The sequence below is a fragment of the Denticeps clupeoides genome, chromosome 3 (genome assembly GCF_900700375.1).
Source record: "Denticeps clupeoides chromosome 3, fDenClu1.1, whole genome shotgun sequence".
NCBI classification, from domain to species: domain Eukaryota; kingdom Metazoa; phylum Chordata; class Actinopteri; order Clupeiformes; family Denticipitidae; genus Denticeps; species Denticeps clupeoides.
Genome location: NC_041709.1, coordinates 7,254,077 through 7,269,946, shown reverse-complemented (window position 1 = coordinate 7,269,946; position 15,870 = coordinate 7,254,077). Strand labels below are relative to the sequence as shown.

Here is a 15,870-nt window from a genome sequence, read left to right as displayed (position 1 = left end):
AAAAATAATAATAAAATATATTTTTGAGAAACATCTCTCTCCAAATGATTACAGATAATCTTGGTCACATTTACTTCAGGGTTTCAGGTGTAAAACATATATAAATATGTTTTCTCCAGTGGTGTGAACTGGGAATTTAGTAAGTAATTCAAAGCGGAAATAATGTTCTTGACACAGTCATTTTGGTTACTGGTTTTGGGATGATATGATGAAGGTCCTTTTTAATCCAGATTTGAGATCAAATCCCTCAACATTAATTTCTTCAGAGATTAACAGTGTTGTAGGATTATTTATTATACGTTCTTATTCTAGTGGGAAGGGATCTTAAACTAAATTGAAAGCCAAACGATTTTATCATTCAGGCACTCAGAATCTGACTGGTTAATTCAATGTAAAAGGCTAATTCAAATTATTTCAATATGAAACACTCCTCTCCGGAGGAATATGTGTACTAATTTCCTGAAGAGACTTCTCAAATTATTTTTTTTTACCCTGGCTCTACCACATTCTTTTCAGAAAATTTGCTGAATAATAAGATTCGGTGACTGACATAAAAAATACCTAAAACATAAAATTAGTAGTAATAATAAAATAATTCTAATGTACGGTGCTCTGGACAAGTGCCATAAAATGAGAACAATCCGTTACATTTAACCTGTTAACCAGTATGTTGCAGGCTGTCAACGGTTAAGCATCTGAAGCGTGTAGCACTTTGTGTGAAGGAAAACTTAACAACAGGCATTGTGTGGGTTGTGTGTTTTTAATCTGATTTATGGTGACCTCATGCTGTCCTCACAGTCTTAAAAGTGCATTTATATTTATCCAGAGAGACTTACAATCAGTACTTACAGGGACAGTCCCCCTGGAGACACTTGCTCCGGAATACAGTGGTAGTAAGTGGGGTGAAACTGTAATTGAACTATTTCCTGTGTCCGGATTAGTCTGTGCTTGGTAAAAGTGTACATATATGTGTGCAGCTGTGCATGTTTATGTGACACATTAAGATCCATCCTCCGTGGTGCTATATGAGCAGATAAACCTGTGTATATGTGTCAAGTGGGGCAAACCCCATGCACAGCTGTGCCCAAGCGGTCACACATGTCTCCGGTTGGACGTGGCGGTTCCGCAGCAGGGTGCAGCAGAGACGGAGGTTAACAGAAGCAGGTGTAGACTCCTGACAGGCCACACAAGCGGAAATAAGATGTCCTCTGGTGGGGTCCGCGTGACAAAGAATGAGGGTTGGAACACTGGCCAACGCGCTGGTACATTCAGAAGCTGCTGAATCATTTTGAGAATGAAAACCAAGAACATTTCATGTCTTAAGCCCTCTAGTAAACTCCTATGTCTATGTAAGTATGAAGAGAATTAAAGCATTTAGAAACTTGACACTTCATCAACGTCTTGTTTAGGACAAGATAAAAAGGGAAAAAAGGCTGACCTTTAAATGTGTATTTTTTTTTCTTTTTTTTTATGTTTTTTTCACCTGTGGTGATTTATTAGGAATTAGGAAATATCACCCATGTCCAGCTTTGTCCAGCCATCTGGTTTTCAGCCGGACATTGACCCCAAACGACCCCCCGGGCTCTTTAAAAGCTGCTTGAGAAAAGAGGAAGGTGATGGAGTGCGGCCCATTCGTCTGACCTGAACATAACAGAGATGCTTTGGGAGGAACTAGACCAGAAACCAAAGAATTTACATTTACAGCATTAATCAGACGCCCTTATCCAGAGCGACTTACAGTCAGTAGTTACAGGGACAGTCCCCCCCTGGACCAACTCAGGGTTAAGTGTCTTGCTCAGGGACACAGTGGTAGTACGTGGGGTTTGAACCTGGGTCTTCTGGTTCATCTACCGCTCCAAGAGACAAATCTCGGACTCGTCATGAGCCTCTGTTCGTTTTTATTCTATTAGAAGACGTCCAGTGACCTGGTTTGAAACCAGTGTCGCACCCAGATGTTCAGGTCAGACCCATCGGACCAGTTATTAAACGAGCTCAGGTTACGGTCGGTTGTCGCCGTTCTCCGCCCTCCCGCGCCCCCTCCACCCCCGGCAGGGATCTGACCGGCTCCGGCCCCGCAGCCCCACACCCGCTCTCTCCGCGCCACAGGTCGCCATGCGGCCGCGGGGCTCCTTCGCGCTCTCGGCGCTGTGCGGGATCCTCGCCTCCTTCTCCGTCTCCCCGCAAGGCGCTCGGTGCAGCGGGCTTCCCTGCCGCCCCGCGCCGGCGGCCTCGGTGCAGGAGCTGGTGCACCGCTCCGGGGTGGTGCTGGAGGGCAAGCTGCAGGAGGAGGGACGGGAACGTGACATGAACCAGGACGAGAGGGACCTGCTCCTCCAGCAGCGGGCGCGGAGGACGGCGCCCACCCCTCACCAGGTCAGGGTGCGAGTCCATCAAGTGTGGGGGACCAAAGCGGGCGGTCTGGAGAAGGACTCGGTCATCTCGCTGCTGTGGCACCCCGGGGACACGTGCCTGGCGCTGAGCGCGGACACCAGATACATGTTCTTCATGGAGCCCACCAACGACACGTCCGTGTTCCTCGCCTCATTCCCGCCGATAGAGACCCGGCGGTCCGTCAGGAAGGACATCAGCAAGGTGCTGTGCCAGGAATGCGGTAAGAAAGCGTCCCACGTGGCGCAGCAAGTTGGTCCTGAACCGAGGAGGCAGGAGCTCTCTAGCTACGTGGTGCTGAATTTGAACTTTTACATTTACAGTATTTATCAGACGCCCTTATCCAGAGCGACTTTTGAATCAGTAGTTACAGGGACAGTCCCCCCCTGGAGCAACTTAGGGTTAAGTGTCTTGCTCAGGGACACAGTGGTAGTAAGTGGGATTTGAACCTGGGTCTTCTGGTTCACAGGCGAGTGTGTTACCCACTAGGCTGCTACGATCCAGCAGTATGTGGGACTAGCAGGGGAAAAAAAACAGATAGAAGAGTGTGGAATCAGTTCAATAATTCATGGGATCAGTGGCATCAACTTGTCTCATCTGATCATCTTATTCATCACTGATGAATTGACGACTCATTGGGCTTGTCCCTTTCTGGGCACCTCACTGTCTGGGCTTTTTTTTAGTGCAGATGTGTGTACTCTGAGGTGGCGCTGTGCCGGTCGAGGTACAGGCGACTGTCTAAGCTCGCACTGACTCTAAAATCCATGTTTTTGGCAGCAAATACACTTAGAACTCTAATATCATCAGCCTGACTTGGGGCTGAAAAATTCCCTGGGGACATTACGCTACTGCAAACAAACCAAATAACTACCGCTGAAACTTTAGTGCATTCTGGGATGCATGGTAAGAAATTTAAAAGCCATAAACTGTCTTATCAGGTTATTTAATCACAATCTAAGCATATTGTTCATAAGCATTTTTCTTTCAAACAAATTCTTCTTATAATGGATTATAATGGAACTCCAGTCTCAACTGATATGCCAGTAATGACATTTTATCTATCTATCTATCTATCTATCTATCTATCTATCTATCTATCTATCTATCTATCTATCTATCTATCTATCTATCTATCTATCTATCTATCTATCTATCTATCTATCTATCTATCTATCTATCTATCTATCTATCTATCTATCTATCTATCTATCTATCTATGATATATATATATATATAAATAGATTTGCACTCTTTTGAATATGTTATAAGGCCTTTAAAGTCCTTCACTTGCAAGCATTGCAACATGAGGCATGGGCAAACAAATAAAGCTGTAAGGAGCTTTGGTCTGTTCATGAGCTGAATGTTTCTTTTTGTTTGGTTCATCTGGAAACAGTACAATGTCTCTGATAAATACGGGCAGTGCCATTGTCCGAAACATTCCTCTTCATAGAAGGCATTCCTCCGGTGCACTGAGCGGAGTGTGGGGGCATTTCAGTTTAAGGATTATGACCGACTGCTCCCTGCTCTTGCATTCTTTTCTTTTCTTTCTTTTGTTTCCTTCCATTACAGAACGATGGACTTGAATTACTTCTGTAAGAAAGAAATCACGTTTGAGACACTTGACACCCTCATTTGCCAAATATTTTGTCTCCCTGAGTACCTGAAGTAACAAAGGCTGCTGCTTTTGTCATGATTTTGGGAAACAAGGTCACAAGCAGATCACATCTGCGTTGACCTAAGTGCGAGGGTCAGGAAATTAATCCTGCAGCCGGCCGAGCTTGGAGGGCTGACGCATCGGATGTATCTGCCACCCCGCATCACACCGCTGGGGTCAGAGGTCGGGTGCTAGTGGCTGTGCACAAGACATGTCTAGGAATATGTGAGCCACTGAAACCAATTATTACTGAAAAGCAAATCTGCATTATGGTCTTTCGGATAATCTGGTTAAAGTTTTGCATCTGCCAGTGCCAGTCTGTTGGCACAGGAGCAACTGCTCCATTTATGTGATTTATAAGAATGACTTCATGTGATGAGTGATTTGATCTGTTTATCTAGGTCTATTGATCCTCTTCTTAAAATGGTAAGGGGATTGTTTGAGATGAAACATATTTAAGGTAGTAAATGCTGTGTAGATAATGTACAAATCAGTATGTGGTGTATTTGTGAAACAACACTTCTTTCATGCCCCTATATATAAAAAATGACTGTAGGCCTGATTGGTTTTAAAGGCTTTAGTTTCCCTTGGGAACCACACATTTTGATCTACCTGACAGCTGACAGCATCCATTCTTTTTACAAATTGAGGGGTATTGATGCGTCCAGTCCCCTGGGGTGCCCTCAGCTAATAGAACTGTTAACTGAAACATCAGTGAATTGAAGGGTGCTTTTGTTGGACGCATTGTAGATTTAAGACAGGATGCACAGAGCACCAGGAAGTAGGAATGTAAACCTCATATTGATTGATGATGTGATTATAACAGTAAAAAACACAATGAGAGCATAAACAGCAATTATGAATATTTCGTACCACCACTCATCCTGAACTAAACAAAAAAATACCAATCCCACATTAAAACCACAAGCCTAATATTTTGCATGACATCCTTGTGAGATTGGTCTCCATAAGACCTCTGCTTGTTTCTTGTTGGTTGTGAGTGACTGGCTTCAATTGGACATTTGCTTGATCTGACTGGGATGTTCAGAGTCCAAGTCAATACCATGATGTCTTTGTCATGTTCTTCAAACCGTTCCTGAACAACCTTTGAAGTCTGCATTGTTTATTATATAGGTGATATGTGTCATAACTCATAATATCATTATGCCTGTTATACTCCTTTGCCTGTTACTGTAGTGCTTCCTGCTATAATTCCCACAAGATTCCTATTACAATTCCCAAAGAATTGTATTTTTGTAATTGTAATTTTATTTTTGATCATGTAAATGGCTGGTTTTGTTTAATAGTAGTAAAACTGTAGTAGGCAGAATGGATGGCGCTCGTGTCAAATGACACTGGTCTAGATAATCCTCACTCCCACAGATTATCTAGTAATTCCGGTTTTAGGTCGCATGGTTCAAAAGCAGCCATACCCCCAGTTGCAAATGGGATGCTGAAAATCCAAAAATAGCATGATGTATTCATGTTAAGCCTTGGCAAATGTTCTGTGCAGAATAGCTTTTGCATTCCATTAAGTTTTATTATTTTTGTGTGTAATTCCTTTTCTTACAGCCATTACTGGAATAATTTAAAGAGATTAAGTCATTCGGTCAAGTACCAACAGCGAACCTACAAAATGAACAGACTTATCTGAGGGGTGATTTAAAAAAAAAAAAAACATATTGCCAGGATTGTTGTAAAATGGGAGACTAAAACAGTGATATTTGAGTGTGAAGCACGAGGATTTCTTGTCTTTTCTGAGGATTTCCTGTTGGTTTCAATTTCAAGGTGGCATCTGGTTAACTGTATGCAGCCCTTTGAAGGACTTGACCTGGAGTGACTCGACCTGCCCCACAAGGATCTTTGACTTTGAGAAACCCGCTGTCTGTCTGCAGTCATGATCAAATAAAAAATAATAAAATCAATGGATATTTTATACGTTTTATTCTGTTAATGAGTTCATAAACGTTTTAACATGTGCTTGGTTATGGTTTGTGGTGTTTGGATGACTGGCTGGATAGATGGATGGTTGGAATATTAAGATTTTTTATAATTACCACTGAGTGGTAATTATTAAAGGGGTGGTTCTCCTTTAATAGAGGAGTGAATATAATTTGCCCACTCTGTCTTTTTTTTAAATTGTCGAAAGCATCATGTCTTAGAATGCTGCTACAACAGTGGTAAGATGTAATTGGAATTCTAACTTAATTCCTTCTATTGGTGAAATGAGGAGCTCACTCTCACTCTCTTACAACAATCTCTAATTCTACCACGTACCTACTGTAGGTTCAAACCTGATTAAAACGCTTTCCATGTGCAAACCTGTGCTGTGGCTTCGGAACAGCTGTGACATCACATTTGTAGGAGTCCTGATTGTTTGCTTGATAAATGAATTTCATTTTGTACCAGGGAGAGGGAGACTAAATGAAACCAATCCCATTTGGGCTGGGGGTCATGGTCAATATGTCAAGAGTTCTACCGGCTCTGCTGATTCAGTGCAAACACAGGACCCCTTTTTACAAAAAGCCGTTTTAAACAAGATTACTGTTCAATTTATGAAAAATTTGTGGACATTTTATTCCTTTTGGGAGAAATAAATGTATTTAATTGTTTTAATGTTATTGGTACATGAAATGTCCGGGCATGAAAATGGGCCATCAGATATTAGATTTATTTCAGCAACATTGACGCATGAATACACTCTACTGTAAACCAAACAATAAGCTGCTTTTAGTTCAAATGTAGGATTAAATGTTTTGGCAATGGCCTGTCTTTGGAAAGCATGTCAACAATGTCAGCAAACTTTTTCATGTTATAAAAGGTTAGGTGCAGAGGTCAACCTCATGTGTGTAGCTGCATTGATACACTGCAGGCGTTTTTATCATTTATATGATAAATGGGGAATCACTACACAATCAAGGATTCAAGGACTTTGGTTTTGTTTTGGCCCTTTATATGTTCTCAATAGTTTGTCTCCTTCCCTCTCTTTAGGCGGACCTGTCAGGGTCTACATGGCGGACCAAAATTCTTAATAAATCTGCACTTTTCCACAAATTTATCTCAATGCCGATCACCTTTGTTTTGGATCGTTTCTACGTGATCTTTCATGTTTAATATGGCAACCAGATATTAAATGTTTCTCTTGTCACCCACCAACCAGATTTTGGAATGGAATGTTACCTGTATAATGTCCCCTAGATAACATTTTGGGGATGTCATCTGTCAGGTAGAGGACTGTAATGAGGACTGTATGTAATGCTACAGAGGAGCAACTGGGATGAATTAGACTCTTTAAGCTAAATGTTCATTATGCACTAGGTATTATGTCGAGGGTGGATCAGGGAAAGTTCTGTGAGAGAAGTTAATCTTCTAATCGAACTAAACCAGCAAGTGACCTGCTCATGAACTCATTCATGGTCCAGGGTTGAGGTTGTTCTGGTGCCAGAGCAGAACTGCTCAGTGGGGAAACACCTGTTCGGCTTTGGCACGTGCCAACCATAGAGCCGAGAACGCTGCTTCAGCTGCTCAAGACAACTGCAAGACTGCACAGGCTGAGGCTTGGACTTCCTTGCTAAACAACTTTTGTTCTGAAGCTGACAGTGTTCCCAGTTTGTTCTGATTGTTCTCTGTTCTGATAAAACACAAGGAAAGGGTGACACCGAACAATAGAGATCTGTAGGAAGAGCCATCACTACTTCACTGACCTTAACTGCTGTGCTGCCTTGAGTTACACTGGATGTCAGAACAGAAGTTTTTGGTTGAGCGGATCTGTAAGCTCCACACGCCCCTCAGCAGCTGCTTGGAGTGGAAGCAGAAGTTGACTAGTCTTTTGTTCTCAGTGCAGCCAACATAAAACTTGAAACAAGTTGGCAGACGCACTCAAGGCAGCTGTCTGAAACCTAGAACTTGCTGCAGATGTTTCAGAGGTGGCTGTACTGTTCTTCTGCTTTGATTTATCAACAGCGGCCGGAGCCAGAAAGTGGGCTGCTAAAAGGTCAAAAAGATTTCAATTCCTTGCTGGTCTTCAGGTCCTTGTTGAGTTTCATAGGATGGCCATCATTTAAATAATGTAGAAGATAAATTCCATACCTAAACCTTTATATGAACTGTTTAATTTTGAAAACGTTTCACTTGAAGAAATCATGAAATTGAAAGTGGGTCATACAGTAATTTCTGTATTTAATTCCATGTTGCTTCATGATATTGCTTCATGATAAATGGAGCCTAAAGGTTCTCGCATGATGAACATAGAAAATTTTAATGCACACAAACTTTTTTACATTAAAGCTCAATTAGTAAATCATTTTTTTTATTTTAATAATTCAACCCTTCAGTTTAGTAATTTCTCCAGCATGGAGGAGCTACAATGGGTGCCAGTATAACCAACATGACATGCATATGACTGTAATTGAAGAATGCATTGATGGGGTGTTCAGCAAGTTGATGCAGCCATACATAGGGAACATTTATGATTGTAGCTACACAGGCAGCCTGACTACATTTGCTGGCCATTATATGCTTAAATACTAATGCAGGCTTAGTAAGGGCCTTTCCATGCACATTAGGGATTTGGTGATGACAACACATTACTGACTCACAGATGCAGAACCTGTGTTCATGCTTACAGCTGGGTTATTTGGGTCTGTATTTTATTTTTGAATTTCATTATGTAACCTTGCATAGTTTTGCATTACTGGCCTATTGTGAAATAACATTCATTCTATGATGTAAATTAGACACAACATTATATATCCTGTGTTAATATACCAATACCACAAAATAATTTTTGTCAAAAACACAAAAATCTCTTTTGTATGTCAAAGACATCAGAGTATTTACAACTTTTGTATCCTTAGTTTAGTTTAGAGTTTAACTATATCCCTAAAGTATCCTAAAAATAATGCTTTATCAGTAACAGTGATTTGCTCAGTATTTTCAGTAACATTTGCTCCTATTAACCAATTACCTATAAATGATGGGATTGTTTCATCACTATCTACATGTTAATACGGGGGTGTTCTCATAGCAAAAACTACCCTGCTTACTCAGACTTTGTGAGCCCTTTGTCTCACATAGCTTATGTGAGACTAATCTGCTCCAAATGTACATGAGGTTTGCACTTCTGTGAAAAGCACAGTTCATTAAGCTTTTGAGTTGGGGTCTCTCCATCTGAACCGAGGTTATCTTGAGGCACTGGGTGCTGCTGGCCAGTTTCCAGGTCAGTGGCTGACGCACAGAAGCATGGCTTGCAACAATGAAGCCACATAGTCAAGAAAGCCTAGGGGTGTCCTGATAAAGTAAATATTTTGAGCTGAGGGTGTCACAGTACTAATATTAATTGACTTGGCAAACTGCAAAGCAGGACTCTCAAATATCAAAAGTTGAAATCAAGCTGTGGAATAGCATATTTAGCTCAGACTGTGAGCAAAGATCCCTAATTTTTAATAACATAATTCTGCTTCCCAGGTACTACATCAAATGATAGTTTGATGGTATGTCCACTATGTGTGGAAAAGTTTTGTTTTGTCATCATAACCCCTTCAGATAGATAGACAGATGCTCTGCAGATATATATATATATATATATGTGTGTGTGTGTGTGTGTGTGTTATAAGTGGAATATTTGACCATCATACCATTGTTTTTTGTGCTTGGTCACCATCTAGTGGAGTCACTGCAAATAAAGCCTGTCTTCCTGTCATCTTATGCCTCAGAAAATAGAGAATTGTTCATTAAATACACTTTCACAGTGAAATGTTACCTTCCCTGAAGTTACTGTTTTCTTACTGCATTAGACCAATCTGAAAATTCTGTATGGTTTTCCATTCCACCTATTGCATTTGTGACTGAGACATTTTGAGATGAGACTATTTGCAGGAGGTGATGCTCCACTGCAGGGATTGTGGAGATTATTAGGGCACCAATTTACTGCATGTTATGTTTTATGCATGATGCAGAATTGCTGCTGCTGCATATCGCCTCATGAGACTTTTTTTTTCCTGTCCAAAGTTAAACCAAGCTCTGTCCATCACAGCATTTTAAAAGGCCACATAAGACCCAACCTTTTTTTTTTTACAGTCAGTTAATCACCAGACACAGTTGTTTTTACAGATGGAAGATCCAGACTTGCTCTGTATTTGGATATCTGGATGCCCTCTACACTAGCTTTCTGTTGCAACCCACAGGTTCAGGTCAGATTTTGGTCAAAGGGGCTTTTGGACTCCATAGTGGATTTATTGTGTGTGATCTGAATAAAGAAGCGTCTGTACCCATTTCTTTAGTGCTGATATAGAAAGTTACAATGCTGTTTACCTACTAATGCTGGCTGTAGCAGGTATTGCCAAAGGTCTAACAGGATTTTTAAAAAAGATGTGGCACATTTAAATTTGAGTATGTGAGAAAGTTAGGGGTGTTTGTGAAAATATAATTTAAACTCTCTTCCCCTCGGTTTTCTATTGGCATAACGTAATAAAGCTTTGTGTGAATACAGCATGACAGCTGATGCTTATGCTTTATTTATTGCCTTCTTTACCCTCACCTCTTCCCTAATCCTCACAGAGGAAGTGTAACACCATAAATACAGTGCCCTTACAATGCGTTTTCTATTGTGCTTAATTGATGACAGGAATGTTTAGGAGCCACGAGGGAGAGAGTTCTGGATCAGTAGGAGGCTGAGGAACAGGCAGCAGAGGCAGGCTGAAGGTAAACTGATAGCAGCAGCTGCATGGACAGAGGCAGCCATTGTCTGGAGGGGATTTCTGCTTTCCCCAAACTAGCATCACACTGTGGTCAGGGTATATAGCGACAGACCAACAGACATAGGTATATATATATATAGATAGATAGATAGATACAGTAGATAGATAGATAGATTATTTAAAGCACCATTAGATGGCACTGTTGCACAGGAAGACATTGTTGCATTGTTGTAATAATGTTGATTTCTTTAAAATGAAGCAGTGTGGTGTACTTGTGTCATAAGATACAACCTGATTAGGTCTATCATCCCCTGGTGACACTTTCTGGAGTGTGTTGGTATGTGGGTGTCAAAAAGATACCCTCCAAAACCAACAAACAATATTGATAGGACATATCTCGGTAAGATTAAGCAAATGGAACAAGCATTGTGAACTGATTATAAGGTAAGGTGGTGGGGACAGAGACGAGCCTTTCCTAATCGGCAAGTGCTGCCTGATCCACCCAAACTGCAGACACCCACTGTGTACACAGACATGGGTGACACCTTGAAAGAAAAGAAAAAGAAAAAGAATTACCAGCCTGTGTCCAGGAACATATTTGTCTTAATACAAGTTATTATAATGGCAAGTTATCCTTATCAATTATGTTGGCAATTTTAGAAAATCTTTATAGAGATGGTAACTGCAAACTAATGCACACCAGACCTAACATCACCTGGACTGAATCCAAACCTGGCTTCCTTCTTTAAGGAATAATTAATTAGTTGAATGGTTCAAACAATCTATGGTGTACTAGTTTAGCTTTTCTATTTGCATATAATTTGGCCAGACACATTCCAGAGTAAAAGCTGCTGCCTTTGGTGAAATAGGCCTCAATTACAGTCTTGAAGGACCATATCTCTAATCACATCTCTGCACTTATTTTAGATCATAACTTTTTTAAGAGTAATATAATCAATTAGATGTTCAGGTAGCATAAGTCAGCCAATGAGCTGACAGAATCATAATAATTTTTAACAGCTAAAAATGGCAGTTTTTGGAACAGAATTGAAAAACCTTTGTTGCTGCAGTCAGAAAAGAACCATTTATCACTCACCGTGCTTGAGGAATTCCGTGGATGCGAGACAGATGAGTGTGAAATATGCACAATATGACACGCGATGTTCCATCTGTTTCCTCATTTATTTTTCACCCCTGTATTTGAACAAAGACTTGGTCAGCATCCAGTCAGCATAACTCATCTTTCTCCCTTTATTATACTGCAGATGATGCAGCAGGTTTGATGCAGCATGTTCTCTGCTTATTGATTACTAAGATTCTGTGGCTGATATGGATACAGCTTTTGGCATCCATATTTATTTGAAATTTTATGTTGCTCTTCCAACTTGGGGAGGGAATAACAATCCTGTCCTACAGTGATACAATACTTTCCCAATATGTTGCCCATGATAATAAATGTGCAGTGATACTCAGGATCACACTAGAGATAATATTATATATCATTGCAATGGAACAATAAACTTGTCTCAGCAAAAAGATTTTCTACCTCTCTGTTTTCTACTTTCTACTGTTCATTTAGTAAAAAACATTTACAATGGAATACCTTAGTATCACAATTTTATCACCAGAGGAAGTATGACAACATAGTTCCATCATACCATTAACCTCATGCATTGTTTTTAGTTTTTCTGTTGTTGTTGGGGGTCTAATTTTGGAATCAGTAACTGCTGGTAGTGTAGGCTGGACAATTGTCACTATCACCAACAGGAAGTTTGGAATGACCTCTTTCTGGGATAGGCTCTGATCTCATTATATTTGTATCATGTTTGCTTTCCAACTGGCATTTGCACCTAGATAAGCTATTTCCTACTTGAAAAGCCAAAGGATCCTATGGCAGCTGGAAGGAAGAGACAACTGATGCGTTTTTTTAAGCAGTGTAATGGAGCAGGAATCATGTAATCTTCCTAGGTAAAATGCAAATAGTCACAAACAAGTCCTTGCTGGCTCAGCGGGGCAATGCAGGGTGAAAGAAACGAGTTAAAATGAATCAAGAACAGAAGAATCCAGAGGGCGTGTGGTCACAGATCCTGCACATCCTGCGTATGACGCTTTTCATCACAAATTTCAAAACAGGCAATCAGCAAAGCTGCATGACGAAAGATATCTACCTCTAGTGGGACTCCTTTAAATTGAGCTTTTGGATGAATCTGTCCCTGAGCACGGCACTTCCTGGAAACGTCCCGTGTGCCAGGGCTGGCTCTTCAAAGCGTGTGGCATGTCTGACTAATTCCTTGGGTGGGCTGCCGTTCCACCGTGATAACAGAATACATCCCCAAAGCAGCGGCGCCTGTGCGTAGTGGCTGTAAAGGGGTTTTCCTGACATGACGGGTGTGGAAAAGGAAGGAGCGGGTGGGATTGGGGGGAGTGGGTGCAGTATTTTATCAACACGGTTTCTTCAGTCTGCTGGACACACCAGCTGTTGAAAGGCCACACTGCGTAGGAACAAAGTGCCACTCCAGGCTGGTATCCACACACACTGGCCATTAAATCCAAGCCTCTGTGCAGCTGCTTCGGTGAGTTGAGGCACATTTACTACCAACCATCACGACTGCAAACCAGAGAAACCTTTACAAACATATATGCCGACACATCTGCTGTTGCAGTGGTCAGCGTCTGCTGGTTAGCAGTGTCCTTGTTAGGCTTGTTTGGAGGGGTCATGAGAATCAGCTTTAGTTGTTTCTGGTGTCAGACAGTAGAGGTCGCTATGATCTGCAGGTCTTGAAGACGCTTGAACCAGGTGCTGCATTTTAACATCCTTCACTGTTTTCTTGCTGTAGATCTACTGCAGTGCTTTTGGGGGGAGACGTTCTGGTGAACTCATCCAAAGGATTTAATGGTAATTTAACCTGGATTTGAACTTCTCAACTTCACAGATCAAGATCCTACGACCACAGACGCAGAGCACCTTGACCCGATAAAAGACTGAAAAACATGTTGCTCATCTTAAAAGAATGTTCATCTTGATTAGAAAGTTATGCTGTGAAATTTATTTACATAGCCTCTTTTATAGAAAAAACACCAATACAAAGAACAGTACAGGTAGGAAAGAAATACGTTTTTGAACAAGTGTGTATTGAGTTGATTCAGTGGTGAATGAGAGCCCAATGCACCCATGAAAGTATTTTTTTAAATTACTATAAAGAAAAGAAACATTAAGTGAATTCACCTTGTAGCAGTAATAGTAATTATTTAATAGTATATGAATTGTGCATCAGAAATTGTTTTATCCTTGCTAAGCATGGGGTGCCTTAAAAGCATTGTGCTCTCATGCACCATTGAGTCAACTCAATACACACTTGTTCAAAAACGTATTTCTTTCCTACCTGTACTGTTCTTTGTATTGTTGTTTTTAGAAACTACACCAGAGCAAATAAAAAGGTTGTATTCATAGTTGGGGGTCCTAGTGAACCAGAATTGATCACTTCATCAATGGTAACATGAAAGCACATTGTAAGTTGCTCTGGATAAGGGCATCTGTCAAATGCCTTAAATGTAAATATTAATGTAAACAGCCATTGTATCACACGATGCGTCACACAAAGCAATAAATTATTGAAATAAAAAAAAATGCACAGGATAAAGACAAATGTTTTTAGGAATTTTTTGGAGTCATTACATTTTATTATTTATCACAACTCTTCACACATAAGAGAACAGTGTGGAGGATGATTTTACTGTCTAATTTTTTATGTACCCACACAGTAACACCCCAGCGAGAATTCCACTGCATCACTGTGACAGCAGGGCTGTTCAAGATCCAACTAAACTACACAGAAGGCGTGTGGTCAGGTATTAGATGAGGACGGTGAGAATAAGGCCCCTCTAGACCCAGGGACAGGCATTGTCATGGCTGCCCACTGCTCACCAAGGGTGATGGGTTAAAGCAGAGGACACATTTCATTGTGTGCACTGTGCACTGTGCTACAGTGTATCACAATGACAATTTCACTTCACTTTCTTGTGTGTCAATGTGATTAGTAATTTATAAGTTCCTGTAACGACACTGAACATTCTCTTTTGAGAAAAAATAAAAGTACTGAGTACTCTGGAGATGCTTCGTTGGGTTACTGGAAGAGACTTTAAAGCTTGTAAAGATAGGAAAACACAGAGGTCAGAAAGCACAGAAATCTTCTAGTGGAAAACCTTCTGGAGCTAGAGAAGAGAGGCCAGGATGATTCATCCTGCCCCATGCAGTAAAAGGTCATTCCATAGTGACTTAAGACACAAAAGGTCAATGTGCTGGAAGGGGCCAGTCACCACCCAAACCTCAGTATATGGTCTGACTCACAGCTGTTATTCTTGCTGAAGGCAAGCTGTCACTTTGAAATCACTGAGCAAAAAACGTCTGGTGTTCCAAAGAAATCACAACTTTTTCTGTTGTCATTATGCAACATTACAATGACAAAGCTTCTACAAGAAAGTCTCTGAATTTGAATTTCTTTTCTTATAAAGATGAAATACCTTTATTACGAGAAACTAAGGAAATGTTGTCAGTGAGAGCAGCTTTAGTTTAGATTCATGTGTTAACTGCAATCATTTGACTGAAGCGACCCACAGTTCTGTTTTAATAGCTGCCATTCAATTTGCATTTGTTGAATCCTGCACCAACACTCCTTATTCTACTGATCAGCTGAACCAAATCTCAACAGGAATCATTGCTGTTTCTTTTGATTTTAAGTTCAAACTTTTGGAATGTTGATTAATCTCCAACATATTTTTTCAGTGAAGATGCAAATCCCTCTAATTTTTTGGTAGCTTTATGATACCTTGAGTTGATAAGTTGTGGAAAAATGCCAAATGAAACACATTTTGATATTCACAGAATGAGAAGCAACTGTTGCAATAAATTGCATTGATGGGTTAACTTTTTACAGCATAATTTACAGTAAGTCAGTTTATTTGGAAGTCGTATCCTGTTGTAACTCAGCGCTACGCCTCCACATTGCTTGGTGACACGCAGTTTTCCATCATCTGCTGAGGACATACAGGTGGTGAGCTGTAATGCTTCAGCCCCTGTTAGTGTTTATGCTGGAGTACATCGTGTTGGTGGGGAATCCTATGCTATGCATC

At 40.7% G+C, this 15,870-nt stretch overlaps 1 protein-coding gene across 5 annotated transcripts in view; it reads left to right on the top strand.

The window, feature by feature from the left end:
* Window positions 1–2,079: 2,079 nt before the first annotated feature.
* Window positions 2,080–15,870, top strand: part of nrg1 (neuregulin 1) — a 68,274-nt gene continuing 54,483 nt past the window's right edge. For all 5 annotated transcript variants that reach the window (XM_028971318.1, XM_028971316.1, XM_028971314.1 and 2 more), the window contains exon 1: window positions 2,080–2,611. In XM_028971318.1, coding sequence (XP_028827151.1) covers window positions 2,113–2,611 — 499 coding nt within the window. In that variant the 5' untranslated portion in view covers window positions 2,080–2,112. The remainder of the gene's footprint in view (window positions 2,612–15,870) is intronic.